At 38.1% G+C, this 16,122-nt stretch overlaps 1 protein-coding gene across 1 annotated transcript; it reads left to right on the forward strand.

Moving 5' to 3' along the window:
* Nucleotides 1-425: 425 nt before the first annotated feature.
* On the forward strand, nt 426-14,913 carry nmur3 (neuromedin U receptor 3). The gene is made up of 2 exons (XM_056468419.1): nt 426-1,385; nt 14,435-14,913. The coding sequence occupies exons 1-2, from the start codon at nt 518-520 to the stop codon at nt 14,743-14,745; spliced, it is 1,179 nt and encodes a 392-aa protein (XP_056324394.1). The 5' UTR covers nt 426-517; the 3' UTR covers nt 14,746-14,913.
* Nucleotides 14,914-16,122: the final 1,209 nt, after the last annotated feature.

Raw genomic sequence — 16,122 nt, forward strand, 5'->3', positions numbered from 1 at the left:
TTTACACAGCAGATGCCCTTCCAGCTGCAACCCAGTACTGGGAAACATCCATTCACACTCATACACTACGAACAATTTTAGTTTATTCAATTCACCTATACCACATGTCTTGGGACTGTGGAGAAAACCACAGCACCCAGAGGAAACCCACGCCAACACAGGGAGAACATGCAAACTCCACACAGAACTTCCAACTCGAACCAGTGACTTTCTTGCTGTGAGGTGACATTGCTAACCACTGAGCCACCATGTCACCCTAGAGAACATTCAGTTACATATAAATAAATAGTTATATATAGAATATATGGTAAAATGCATAAAAAGAGATGGCATTTCTGTCTGCTATACCCCCACTGCAGTATACTCTTCATGTCTGTACTTATAGCTTGTACTTCCCTGTACTAATCTGTTTGACACAGGTCGTCCATCATGCAGAAGAAACAATGCAGGAGGTAGCAGTTTCAGTGCTGATTCAAGACAGGCTCATTTAACCTCATTTAATCACCCTTGGATTCTCATGATGGCCCTGATCTGCCTTTGCGAGTCTGTGAATGGATCAGACCAGGATTACGAGTTCTGCAATGGCACTACATTGAACTTCACCGGAAACGAAAGTGGACACTGTTACCTTCAGACCATGGACGAAGTTCTGTTTAAGCTTCTGGGCCCAAGACGATCTCCGTTCTTCTTCCCTGTAACCTGTACTTACATCCTTATCTTCATGACCGGGGTCTTAGGAAACCTCCTGACCTGCGCTGTGATCACTAAAGATCGTAAAATGCAAACTCCCACCAACTTGTATCTCTTTAGCCTGGCCATCTCCGATCTTCTAGTGCTACTCTTCGGGATGCCTCTGGAAATCTATGAACTTTGGCAGAACTACCCTTTCCCCTTCGGTGAGAGCATCTGCTGCTTTAAAATCTTCTTGTTTGAGACGGTTTGCTTTGCTTCTGTGCTAAATGTCACAGTGTTAAGTGTGGAGCGCTACATAGCTGTGATTCACCCACTCAAAACCCGTTACGCCATCACCAACAAGCACGCTCGAAGGGTCATCGCTGGGGTTTGGGCTATGTCTCTGCTCTGCGCCGTCCCGAACACCTCGCTTCACGGCCTGCAGTACCAGTATCTGCCGGAGAGGGTTCAGGAATCGGCTACCTGCAACCTGCTCAAGCCCAAATGGATGTACAACTTGGTGATCCAGATCACGACTGTACTCTTCTACTTTGTGCCCATGATGATGATCAGCGTGCTGTATCTGATGATCGGCCTGACGCTTGGCAGAGGGCAGAGGCAGAGGAAGGACAAGCTGGGAAGCAATCACAGCAACGACAGCTGGAAAATCCATCTGGACAGCAGACGGAGGAGACAGGTCACCAAGATGCACTGTAAGTGATGGCCTGATGTTAGTACATTAAATATGTAATAATATTTCAGTAGTACTCAAGCGTGTACAACTCAAACCCTATTGCAAATGTTAGGATTTTCACCAAAGATCATCATGTGGTCCTTAAACCAGCGTTTTCCCACCCTGTTCCTGGAGGCACACTAACAGTACATATTTTGGAGGTCTCCCTTATCTGACCCATTAACTTCAAGTTTTGGAGTCTCTTCTTATGTTCTGATGAGTTGATTCAGCTTTGTTTGATTCAAGCAGGTATCGCTGCAGCCCGGAGACCTCCAAGTGGGAGGGATTTACACCGCAAGTAGGTTGGGTTTAGGTCATGTGGGTGGAGCAGATATTAATAAAACAGATCAGGTTACTATGAAGTTGTGTTAAGGGTTGGGGTAGGTGTAGATGTTAATAAAACACAGCAGGTTACTGTGAGGTTGGGTTTAGGGTTGGGGTAGGTGTAGACATTAATAAAACACTACAGGTTACTGTGAGGTTGGGTTTAGGGTTGGGGTAGGTGTAGACGTTAATAAAACACATCAGGTTACTGTGAGGTTGGGTTTAGGGTTGGGGAAGGTGCAGACATTAATAAAACACCACAGGTTACTGTGAGGTTGGGTTTAGGGTTGGGGAAGGTGTAGACATTAATAAAACACTACAGGTTACTGTGAGGTTGGGTTTAGGGTTGGGGTAGGTGTAGACGTTAATAAAACACCACAGGTTACTGTGAGGTTGGGTTTAGGGTTGGGGTAGGTGTAGACGTTAATAAAACACATCAGGTTACTGTGAGGTTGGGTTTAGGATTGGGGAAGGTGTAGACATTAATAAAACACCACAGGTTACTGTGAGTTTGGGTTTAGGGTTGGAGTAGGTGTAGACATTAATAAAGCACACTATTGGACTCTGTGCCATGTACAAGCCATTAAACAAATAGAAACTCCAGGTTTGTACAGCCCACTTGGAGCTCAAATGCCCACCCAATTGGAGCTCAAGTCCCACCCACTTGGAGCTGGCTCCGACCACCGTTTAAATTAAAATTAAATTCACATTTACTTGTATAGCGCTTTTACAATGTAGATTGTGTCAAAGCAAGTTCACATAGAAGATCATAGTAAAGTGAAACAGCGTCAGTCCAGTTTTCAGTGTTTAATTTTAGTTCAGTTTAGCTCAGTTCATTGTGGTTTAATAATCACTACTGAGAGTCCAAACACTGAAGAGCAGTTTATACTCTTCTCGTTTGATTAGGGAGAGGTTGAAAATGTGTACTGTTGGTGTGTCTTCAGGAACAGGGTTGGAAAACATTGCTTTAAACTAATAGTGCCAAGCCCATCTGTAATATAACCTGATGGTGGCGCTACCATAATCAAAGGTGCAAAATCACTCATAATTCCTAAACCATTCACCACAGACTCAAATGTCTTATGTTATGGGCATCTTTGGGTGAAGGTGAAACAAATCCAAGAGTAAGATTAAACCACCTCTCAAGTCTCACCTTTCAACTTTTGCCCAGAATTTATGAGCTTTTCGTAAAATTAAAAACATGAACAACACTGTAAATAATGCTCAGTTCCACACAATTACTTCATACTGTTTGTCCTAACAAAATTGATTAAGTTAACTTCTTTTTTTTTTTGGAGTGGACTGAACATAAAACAAAAGAACTGTGTTGTTTCAACTTATTTTAAATAAAAGCAAAAGTCATTTTTGGAGAGGAGTCTGAATGCAGACCTGGTGCAGTGCAACCTGAGCTGCATCCAATGCTTTTTAATGCACTCATCTAACCCCATCCCTAACCCTGCCCCTCACAGTGAAGTCACTAGCTCCATTGAGTGCATTGTGTCTGACATTGCATCACAGAGATATGCAGTGTCCGCTTGCATCATCAAGGCTGCATCCAGATACCAAGGATTTTTTTTGAGTGCAATATTTCACACAAACACAAAATACTCATATTATATGTCAGAACCGATAATCCTGAAAATTTATGCCTCAAGAACCACTAATATGATTTTCACAACACAATCTAATAGGAAAGGTATCCATTTTACACACTGGACATTTTTATCTCAAAATATGAATCTTGATGATTACATTTATTTAAAAAAAAAATGCATGCAGGCCTAACCTTAAATACAAATATGTAATGCTCTGAATGACTAATACTCTGAATTTGTCATTTTAACTTTGAAAGAAAAGTTGTAAATTATAAATCAATAGAAGCTGAGCATTTTTACATGTTAAGCTGTATACTTTATGGCTGAACATCAAAAATAATGTGTGCTGAGCTACAGGTAAATATTTTTTATCTTATATAATTTTAGCTTAATGGCTGCACGGTGGCGCAGTGAGTAGCATGTTCCCCTCAAAGCAAAAAGGTTGCTGGTTCGAGCCTCAGCTGGGTCAATTGGTGTTTCTGTGTCGAGTTTGCATGTTCTGCCCATGTTGGCGTGGGTTTCCTTCAGGTGCTCCGGTTTCCTCCACAAGTAAAAAAAAAAAACAAGTGCTATAGGTGAATTGGGTAAGCTAAAGTGCATGAGTGTGTAAGGATGTGTCCCAGTGATGGGTTGCAGCTGAAAGGGCATCTGCTGTGTAAAACATATGCTGGATAAGTTTACTAAAGGGACTAAGCCGAAAAGAAAATATATTTAAGATACTTACTTTAGCAAACCAAAAATAAAAATAAAAATAGTGTTGCACTGGAGAAATCTCTTCATTACTTTTAAAACTAAATTTGCTTTTTAAAGTAATGAAGACGTTTGCTGTTTGTTTAATCTACTTATATAAAAGGAGCTGAAACAACACAATTCTTGGGTTTATTTGTGGAGACAGCTTAATTATTTTATGTTCAATCCACTAAAATTAGTAAAAGCTCATAAGTTAAGTAACTTAATTCCTTGAAGTTGCCCCAACTCAAATCAATTGTGTGGAACCCAGCATTTTCTACAGTGTGTTTTGTTTGATGTTTGATTTAATTTCAACTGAAGCTCCTCCCCTCTTTTACAGCATTTATATATCACATCTCTGCCAGTCAGAGTAGTTAAGCTCACTTTAATTTTGATTTCACTTGGACATTAATGCTCAATAATATATATTAAGATGCACGTCTAATCTTTCTCTCTAATCTTTCTCTCTAAAAATAAGAGTTAGTTGCAAAGTTAGAGTCAACACGATGTCTGAAGGTGAACATCCAATTAAAGTGTAACCTATTGGTTTTTTTCCAACACATTCTCATTCCCCTGTTGTCACGTACTGATGTGTGTGTAGCAGAGGGCAGCTAATGAGAGAGATGTAGGAAAACTTCACTCCCCAATCTCACAAGGTGCACTAGAATCACTGAAATCCTGCTTGAAACAGAGCAGAACCATAGGGGACAAGCTTGTTCTGGACCAAGGCCATACAAATATGCAAGCTGCGAAATATCTATTTAGGATATGCGTACTCTTTGTAATTTCAGAATAGAATCCTAATTCCCTTTGTTTATTTTTCACATAATTATGGCAAATCCAAATTAGCAGCATCCTTAATCCACTGACACAGCAATTCCCTATCCCAATGTAAAGCATGCTGAGCATTACTTCTGAAAAACATCCATCTGGATGGTGTTCATATTAGAGCGGTGAAATCTCTAGCCAAATACTCACTTTAAACCATACACACACACACACACACACACACACACACACACACACAATGTTTCACATCTTCTCTACGCCTTTCCCTAATAGAGATGGTGCTGTTCCCAGAGCATCTTTCAGTTTTTGGCAGGTGTTATCGTCACCATGGCCATCATAATGAATAGGACCTTGAAGCAAGACACTTTCATCTGCTTTTATAGAGCATGCGTGCACACAATTGCAAAGTGCACTATAGCACAAATTACTCACCATTAAAGCTATTCAATTAGAGACTCAAGTGTAAGCTCATGAGAGAGATGCTTAAGCCTTCTTTTAATCTCGAAAGGGAAATTGCCTCTTGATTTTAAAGCTTGCATCTTGATTTAACAAAAATGTGTCTTTTGCAAAAGTGAAAATCTGTCTTTTGTACTGATAGAAATGTAAAAATCAGAAGACCTGCTGTGTTCTCTGAATCACAGCCTGCATGACTCACTGTTTTACTGATAGATTGCAACCTAATAATTCCTACTGTTTTAATGTCACTGACAATAGGCGGAGGTCGGAAATGCTGGAAATGAAATGTACCGGAAGTGCTCCATTCATTCTTTGATGCACTTTTATCAATATCATGAATACGTTTAATTTAGCCTATGTTATAAATAGCTCATGGCTGGTTAAGAAGTCCTTTTTATGAATAGATTTAATGATTGGTTGAAAATGTAAAACTCTTCCCGACCAAAACTTTAGATTATGTTTCATGGCTAATGTAACTTTTGCACAGTTTGCTTCTTTGAAAAAATTTGTCCTGTGAAAAACTAATGTCATAGGATGCAATTAACCCACTCTGTGAACCAAACAAGCCATGAAATCTGTTAGAACGTATCAGAATCAGAGTCAGAAATCAGAAAGAGCTTTATTGCCAGGTATGTTCACACATACGAGGAATTTGTTTTCGTGACAGAGCTTCTACAGTGCAAAAGGATAACAGAGACAGGACAAAAAACAATTAATAAATATATTTAAAAAAAATAGTAGTAGTAAGTGCAAATATACAGATTGACAAGTGTATGTACATGTTTATTACTATGTACAACGTTATATGTGCAGCTGTTATGTACAAATTGGCATGTAAAGTGTGTTGTTAAATAAGTGTATATGTGTATAAAAGTGTATACAAGTAGTGATGTTGGTTCCACAATTATTATCATCAAGGGTTCATGAGATGGATTGCCTGAGGGAAGATACTGTTTCTGTGTCGGGCTGTTCTGGTGCGCAGTGCTCTGTAGCGTCGACCAGAAGGTAAAAGTTCAAAGAGGCAGTGTGCTGGGTGTGAGGGGTCCAGAGTGATTTTGGCAGCCCTTCTGCTCGTTCTGGATAAGTACAGTTCTTGGGGAGCAGGAAGGGTTGTACCAGTGATTCGCTCAGCAGTCCGAACTATTCGACGTAGTCTTTGGAGGTCATATTTAGTAGCTGAGCTAAACCACACAGTTATTGATGTGTTATTGACTGATTCAATGATGAGCCATGGCAAATTTAATATAAAGCCGTGGCAAAAGCTGTCCATCCTCTGAAGTGATTTTCACAACACGATCTCATATAATGTGACTGAAATGAACAAATAATTGGCACAAGTTAATCCACTGGAAAATAAATAGTTTGTTTTGTTAATCTTCAATCAAATCTGACCATTTGCTTCAGAGTTTGGAATGACGGTCCTTCTGTTGATGTCAGTTTGATGGACTCTGCCACTGACAGTAGGCTGATTTTGGAAATGCTGGAAATGAAATGTACAGGAAGTGCTCCATTCATTCTTTAAAGCACTTTAATTAATATCATAAATACCTTTCATTTAGCCCATGATATGAATAATTCATAGCTTGTTAAGTAGTCATTTTTATGAATAGATTTAATGATTGAATGAAAATGTAAACCTCTTCCTGACCAAAACTTCAGATAATGAATCTATTCATAAAAATGACTACCTAACCAGCCATGAACTATTTATGACATGGGCTAAATGAAAGGTATTTATGATATTTCTCAGTAGCGTGACGGCAGCGTCGCTACTATTGCTACTGTCCCTTGTACAGTGTGCTTCTTTGCAAAAATGTGTCCTTTTAAAAAAAGAGACATTAAAATGGTATTGAATGCCATTAACCCATTCTGTGAACCAAACAAGCCATGAAATAGTCTGTTAGTGAAGATTTTTATTTACTAAACCTATATGAAGACACATTTAATTGGGTGAGTGGAGGGCCCTACGAATCTTCCATTATATATCTTTGAAAACAGGTGATAGGTTAAGGCAAAGGGGTCATAAAAGAGCATGAGAGAGGACTTGGGGATGCATTGAGAACCATCTGTGTCAGAAAGGCATGAAATGTATACAACACATGTTGAAACTGTCATGTATATTTGAAAAGACACATACTGTATGGGAGAGAAGAGTCCAGTTTAGATGTTTGAAACATAGATACTAGTCATGATTACCAAATGTGAACTGTATGTGGAAAAACGGTGATGATTATATTAGATCTGTACATTATAAGGGGCAACAAGAAGAGGGGTCTTTAAATAGGGGTCGTAAAGGAGTAGGAGCTGGGAGAGGCCTGTTGAACTAGTAAACAGCTGTGAAAACACAAAGGTGGGAGGGAGCAAGGATAAAGGGGATAGCAAATTTAAGGGACACTGGATTTGTCCTGGAGTGAGACTAGAGATGGGTCTGCTCCAGGCTGTCTCTGCTTTTTTGGGAAATATTCCAATAAAGTATATTCTTCTGATATTCATAACCCCAGTCTGAGTTTGATTCATTAAGAGAAAAGCCAGAAACCACAACATTAGAATGTATAAAGCCATGGCAAAAGCTGTCTGAGGTGATTTTCACAACCCAATCTCATATTGATTTGACTGATATGAAAATGATTATGATAATTACAAAACAAGCATGCAGGCCAGACCTTAAAGTATGTATGAAGTCGAAATTTACTATGCAAATTTACTATAATTTTTTAGGAGAACAACTACTCTGCGCAAGTTAATCCACTGAAAAATAAAGAGTAGTTTGTAATAAAATAAATAGTTTGTTTTGTTAATCTTCCATCAAAATCTTTTGCTTCAGAGTTGAGGAATGACGGTCCTTCTGTTGACATCAGTTTGATTGTTTCAGTCACACTATTTTTAACTATGCAAAAAAAAAAAATGATAGGCAAAAAGAAAGCCCCACCCCCTACTCAATATTCAGTTTAAGTTCTACAACAACAAACTGAATTAAAAATCTCAACATAATCTGGTTCATGCAGACCTAAATGCACGACAATCCGTTGATTATGCTAACACATTTCATGCTCTAAATGACAACATTTATTATTTTAAATTTGGAAGAAATGTCAACAGTAGTTTACAGAATAAAACAATCATGTTTTACTCAAACAAAGAACTATAAATAATAATTCAATAGAAACTCTATCCATTTTCATTCAATAGGATGTTGCTATAGGCTGGCATGACTGTCTGTCATCATTGGCTCTACATCCAATGCTGGTGTGTACACTGGCGCCATTGTCCTGTAGCTGCCGTCACATCATCTAAGTGGATGATACGACCCTTCATAAACAGCTAAATCCTGCGTGCCGTGTGTGGACGTGGTATCCCAGCTTGGCAGGTCTGCCTTGCCTCCGGAAAGCTTGTGCTGTCATGAATTATTAAGAAGCAGGGTTCTCATAGGATAAGAAAACTCAGCTATGAAGAATAATGCTGGCAGCTAGCTCTCTGCAACTCTCACGTGCTCAGTAGTGTTAGTGAGACCAGCAGGGGGCACTCAACCTGTGGTCTGTGTGGGTCCTAACACCCCAGCATATTGATGGGGACTCTGTACTGCTCAGTGAGCACCGTCTTTTGGATAAGACGTTAAACCGAGATCCTGACTCTCTGTGGTCATTAAAAAATCCCAGAATGCCCTTCGAAAAAGAGTAGGGGTTTAACCCTGGCATCCTGGCCAAATTTTTCTACTGGCCTCTGTCCATCATGGCCTCCTAACGATCCCCATATCAAAATTGGCTTCATCACTCCTTTCCACCAATCAGCTGGTGAGTGGTGTGCGGTCTGGCACAATATGGCTTTACTCCCCAATATTGATTTTAAACCCGGAAGATTGAATTAGCTGACAAAAGCTTAAAATTATCCAGTTTTATCTACAATTAAAGCTGACAGGTGCTAACATCGTCTTAAATTGATGGTCAACACACACAAATCTCAAAAATGTACTCCAGGGTTTCTTGAACCTTTAAAGGTGAATATCAATCAGATAGGGGGAGAAAGGAGTCTTTGATGCTGGTCTGCTTTGTAATTTATTACTCTTTTCCTCTTTTTGTTTGTTTGTTGTTATTCTGAATTACCCAGTGGGTTGATTCATTTTTGCTTTATTTTCTATTGATTTAATACTTTGCAACCCTGAATAGAAATCTGCAACTTACCAAGCTATTTCTGGTTGCTGGTCAGAGAAGCAGTTTCTAGGAAAGTTTATCATGTGACTTCCATCCCTACATTCACCTAGGAAACCTGTTGTTAGCACACTAGGTAAGGAGTGGATGCTATTTTTGGACATTTTGTTTAACAGGGAATATACATCATGGCGAGTTGCGCTCCCTCATGTTTAGTAGAGTGGATTAAATAAATGAACAAGCTTATAGATATATTCAGACACGAAAGTCAAACCAAAAACCAAGAACAGAAGTGTGTCAACTTCAACCGCACACCATGATTATGCCAAGTATGACGTGATCCTGGATTATCTATGTTGATCCTGGAACATCTTTTTTTTCTTTCAAAAATGTATTCCATACCTATTCCCTACCCCTAACCCATCCATAACTGTAAATTTTTCCTAAAATCAGAGGGGAATAATTGTTGAATGACAATCATGTAGAAGTGCATAAACCTAACCGTAAACCTAAACTTAACATACAGGTAAACAGTAATTGTGTCCCTAAATTCTGATTGGCTGATTGGAATGTTGGTCCTATTAGTCAGTTGGAACAACAATTGGAAAGTAAGCTGGAAATTACTTTCCAATTGGAAAATAAGTCACTTTCCAAAAACCTTTTCATTCAGTGCTGGTGGAATGATCTTCCCATTGCGACTCGGACTGTGGATACACTGGTATCCTTCAAACGACAAATAAAGACCCATCTCTTCTGAGAACACCTGAATCCTGGTGAATAATACCAAAACAATGCACTTTTTCTCTTTCTCCTTCTCTCTCTCTCTCTCTCTCTCTCTCTCTCTCTCTCTCTCTCACACACACACACACAAAACCTGGTGTTGTTGGTGGTTTTTAAAGATTATTCAGAATGAGTTAGTAAATGATTAATAAACTATTTAAATCAATGTTTATAATTCTTATTATTCAGGCATGAATTAATAGTTAAATTGTATTGTAATAAATGCTTTATTAACTCATCTTCATGCAGATTTGTGACCTAATCTAAAGTGAGGACTATTTATGCTTTATAAATTCCTTATAAATGACAATTAAAGGATCAGTTATGTTCTAAACAGGAAAAAAGAACGTAAACAACTTTATTAATTTCTATTCATTTGAAGATACACAAATGAAACTGTATCAAATGACATGTATACAAAAAGATATACAAAATATTTGCAACCATATCAAAAATTAAATTACTGTACACTTACAGTTACTGTACAATTACAGTTTAAACATCACTCAATAACATTGAAATGTTGCATCATATTATATTGTTTATTATATTGTTGTTTTCAATCCAATTTTTACAGTAATTTAATTTTTTTAGATAAAATTGCAAAGATTATTGTTCATTTAATACTAAGCCTTTAATTATCTTAATAAGGGATTTACCAATCATAAATAATCCTCACTTTAGATTAGGTAACAAGACTGCAAGAAGTTGTGTTAATGAAGCATTAATTAACATATATAGTAACCATTACTATATGCCTGAATAATAAGATATATAAACATTGATTTCAATAGTTTATTAATCATTTACTAACTCACTATGAATGATCTTAAAAACCATCGACTACTCTTAAATACAAATGGTTTGTGATACTTAATTTAGTCATGAAAATCAATCACACACAAATGATAAAAGTACAATTATGAGGCACATTATAAATTTCCTTATAAGTCATATTCATATAATATTCATATTCATATTCATAGTCATATTCATTCATAGTCATATAAGTCAATACAGCATTTGTAACTGCAGTAACAGCTTATTAACGTAGAGGTAATGATTAACAAATATTAATTCACTATATGCTAAAGATTAATAAATGATTCATAGTGTGCAGCTATTATAAAGTGTTAACGATGATTCTTCTTGCGTGTGTTTGTAAATTATATGTCTTGATAGACCCTTTTCACATTTCCGGGTTTCTCAGAAGTGGAAGGCATCATGGTTGGGTAAATTTAGAGTGCAGTGAATGGGAGAGTACAACAAAAAAAATCTTTTTACAATGTTATTTGCTGTAATAATAAAGGAAAAACTTCCCAATGGTATGATCAAGCCTTTCAGAAAAAGAAAAAAAAAAATCTGTGAGACGGAATCCTGAGAAGAGAATAACGTCAAATGTACTGTCCTACTCTATAGATGCTGCATTAGAAACACCTTGCATAAGCGGTAATTCATTTTTGTAATTTGGCGCAAAGATGATATTATACATTTATAAATATGTTTATATAAATGTTCATAAGTTTTTTTAGGATTTAAGATTATGCTAACCGCTAAACGCATCATAACAGTTTTATGACAAGGGTCCATTGTCATTCAATCTGACATTATGATAATTTGCATCTTACAGTGTGACATGTGAATCATGTTCATACAAGCTACAATCATAGGATAATTCAAATTGCACAGTGTGAGGCAGGCTTTATTCCTACGCTAACAGAACAATCTGAATCAAAAAAACTTGCCAGGTACGAACATCGTTTTAAATCAGTTTCAGTTATCAGGTACAGTATCAGTTATTGAATAAGTCAATTGGTTTAATAATCAATATTATGCTGTAATCTATCAGTGATCAATATAGTTGTTTAATGTAGCATGGGGATCAAAAAGTGCTTTTCAAGATGACAATGCAATTATATAAGAGATGCAAAACACCAGTAGTTGAAGGAAGGATAATGAGAGGGTTAAGACGAGTAAACACCTGCATCTGACATAAAGGATCAAAGCATATGAGTTAGCTGTACTCCACCATTATAATAAGAGATTGGGATGACTCAATAGATAATGGATGCAGGTGTTTGGGAACGGTCCAAGAAAAAAGGCCAAGTAAGGCCCCGGTTTGATCTAGTGAATTCTGTCGTATGGTGCTGTAAAATGGGGTGGGATTAAACAAGATGATTAGACATTAAAATATAGACATATTTTAACTTTCTCTACACAGAGGTCATGTTTTCATCCTTTATTGGTCTCATGCAATCACATGATGCAATTTCGCAGAAAATTTCGCCGATTTTATTGGTCAGAGTTCACCAGCTTGAACTTTGCAATGCAGCGATATGTGAAACATTTCGCACGAGCTTGCTTTTCCGGTCTGCAGCATTTGCATGCGTATGAATGAAAGTCTATGGGGCGAAAAGTGCAGTGTGACCGTGGCTTTAGAAATTCGGAATACAAAAATGCTGGGTTCCACACAATCGATTTGAGTTAGGACAGCATGAACGAATTAAGTTATCTTTCTAGTTTTTACAAATTTAAGTGAATTGAACATAAAACAATTACGCTTTCCCAAAAAAGTCAAGAACTGTGTTGTTTCAGCTCAATTTAAATAAGTAATTTGAACAAACAGCAAATGTCATTTTGTGAGAGAACCACTGGTTTGGTCACACGAAATCTCATAAGAAAAAGGGTATAAAAGATGATCTGCAAACAGACCAGATCAGAGGTGATGGTAAAAATTCTTGCAGACCATAGACTGATTTCTTGCGGCCACCATTTCAAAGCCGAAAGCAAGGCTGCAGTGAGAAGAAACCTGGAAGTATCGCCTGGAGACACACAGGAGCAGTGTCAGCGTCTGTGTACCTGGCTGTATCTTATCAGCGAAGAGAAAGTGACATAAATTTATCATTTCACCACCTTCTGAGTGACCCAAAAGTCTATTCTGAATGGATAGTGAAAACAAAAGGCATATCGGACCTCATTTTCAGTTAAGGGAAATGGCACTCGTTACCTAACGTTATTTTTCCCAGACACGCATTTTAGATGTCCTTTATCAAACTGAAGTCATATAGAGTGAAAGAATCAGTTCATTAATTCGTCACAATACTGAATTTCGGTACTGAAATTTTAAAAAACATAAATTTTCCACTAACATTAAAGCACTGTTGAGCGCTTCTTAAACACCGCTGATTTTGCTGATTTGCCATAGTTATCACCATTGCTCAACTGAAATGACTGTGATTGGACGTGAAGGCCCCCTGCTTCACTGCACTTCACCAATGTTTACCGAGTGCATAAATCAATCCACTGATCAATCGACTGATCTTCACGGCTTTTAAACATTCCAGTTTCCACGTATCTGTGTTTGCACTTTATGAAGTGAAGTGAATTGATGACTTTCACGGCCAGTCACAGTCATTTCTGTTGAGTACTGGTGAATACTGTTGAGTACTGGTGTTAACAGTACTTAAATGTTAGTAGGAAATGGACATTTTTTTAATTATAGTACTGGCACAACACTATTACAGACAACACGAGGGTGTGCTACAGGGGACTGCATTGTTTTATCACTCAGCGGGTTACATAGGCTGAAGCAGGGAAGCATCCCAACTGTGTTTACCTGGTGCCATGAACTGAAGCCTAGGAGGACACTAAAGTGTATCATTCTTAAAGAGATTTAATTTGATGCCTAATATGCTTTTAATTGTTTAAATTAAACGTAACTGAATAATATTAAAGTTATGTTTACACCATTTATGTTTTTTGAAATAATGGCAACAGCTGGAGGCTTGTAGTCCACAGCATGTTGTTGCAATGTTTACAGTGCTGATCCTATACTTCTGGGTTTCTTCCCACCGCAGCCTCACTTTCGTTTTTAAAAAGGTGGCAGCATGAAATAAGTGTACTGTCTCTCGCTCTATTGACTCAAAGCTGTTATGATACCTGTACTCTTTGAGAAGATCATTATACAGTAGATCCCACAACAACACAACCTATCAAATATAACTACTTTTCTCAAGAAATTCTTTACGGTAAATGCATCTATCAAAAAAGAGTATGGTTTAAAATGAGACCTTGCTTCCAGCATAAACATAATTCTGACAGCAACCGACCAATCAAAATCAAGTATTTCAAAGAAATACCAGCGAATGCTCACTTCCACAGCTCATTGTGACATTGATTTACTTGATTTCTCTCTCTTTCTCTCTCTATAGTTGTGGTGGTATTAGTGTTTGCCATCTGCTGGGCTCCGTTCCACATCGACCGGCTCTTATGGAGCTTCATCACCAGTTGGACAGACCACATGCATAACATCTTTGAATATGTGCACATAATCTCCGGCGTGCTCTTCTACCTCAGTTCGGCTGTAAACCCCATAATCTACAACCTGCTTTCCAGCCGCTTCCGGGAACGATTTCAAGCGCTGGTGTGCAGTCGCCTGTCAACTAGATCCTCGCGTAATGACTCCATGCCATTTTACATCATACCCAAAGACCCCCCGACTGATTTCAAACGGACTGGATAAGAGCAGGAACACACATGGCCTTTTCCTTTTGTCATTATCAGCAGTGGGAGAGAGGGAATGAATGAATGATATGCTTTGAAGTGAGACAACACACTCGGCGCACTCACACGGCATTGTACTATTCACTCCAAGAATAGAAACAGAAGGTGTAAAGCATGCCTGTAAACACTGAGGTATTGACTGAAACTACATGTTAATGGATAGGTAAATGGGTTTGGATTGATTTGGACTTGGCCTTTGGAAGATGATGATTAAACAGCACGGTCGTGTCATCAAAATATGAAGTATGAATGAAAATGAAATACCATTCTGTAGGAGTGCCTATTAAGCCCATTCATGGTCAATATTGCAGTTCCATTAGTGGAAAAAACAAGCAACAAGGTCATTGAATCATAAATGACAAAATGCTGCTATGCATCCAATTAAAGATGAAACTGGACAATTGTATAAAACACATGCTATGAGGTCTGTATCAAATCTTTTCTATAATTCTGATTGTGTCAAAGGCAAGTCAAGTTCAGCTCCACTATATTCTAATTCTAACACAGGCTCATTCTGAAAGTGTAGCTCTATATATGATTCTGGAGATTGCAAATTATGTAGCCAGAGCTACATATGGCTGCATTTAGTCTTTAAAATGAATGCCACGGGGCGGTATAATGCCAATCCTATTTGGGCTTATCAGCTGACCGCTTAAATGCATGTGGAGGGCTTTTCTGCTGTTACCAGTTTGTCAGGTAGCTCATTACATACATCGGCGGATTTGAGACGCAGAGCAGAGTTGACCATGACGACGGGGTTAGAGTCTGGTAAAGAACGGTTCCAGAATGCAGGTAAGACATAAACAAAAGATAAAAAATAAAATACACACGTAAATAACAGGGTGAGAATGTGGTAAAATCTAAAAACCGGGTAAAATCAGGGGGCTTTTCTTTTATGGATTGCTTTTGAAAACACTGCGGTTGGGTTTAGAGAAGGGTGTGGGTGCTGGTCAATCTATGCTTTTTAAAATACTATTGGGCCCCGTTGACACTGCCAGTTAAATGTGACCCAATTTAGATTTTTTGCACAATTTGCTCCCACCAGATCATTTTAAAGTTGGGTGAACTTTGCATATATCGCAGAGCTAAAAACAAGACGCATGCGCGACATCGTAAATTGTATATCAAGTTTAAACACATTAATTGGATATGGGTCACAATTAAAAAAACATGTAAATGGACCGGCAAAAAAATCAGATATAGGCATCAAATCGGAATTGGCCATCAAGACCTGACTGTCTTGGTTGAGTTTAGGGAAGGGGGAGGGGATCGTTCAGTTGGTCAGTCAGTCAGTCAGTCAGTCAGTCAACAGTGGCCTCTAGTGGATTTATGTGAG

The sequence above is a fragment of the Danio aesculapii genome, chromosome 11 (assembly GCF_903798145.1).
Source record: "Danio aesculapii chromosome 11, fDanAes4.1, whole genome shotgun sequence".
Taxonomy (NCBI): domain Eukaryota; kingdom Metazoa; phylum Chordata; class Actinopteri; order Cypriniformes; family Danionidae; genus Danio; species Danio aesculapii.

Excerpts from the sequence above, each read along its gene's own strand:
- nmur3 (XM_056468419.1), top strand. The coding sequence starts at position 518 with ATGATGGCCCTGATCTGCCTTTGCGAGTCTGTGAATGGATCAGACCAG. Across the intron at positions 1,386-14,434 it reads ACAGGTCACCAAGATGCACT|TTGTGGTGGTATTAGTGTTT; the intron begins GTAAGTGATGGC and ends CTCTCTCTATAG.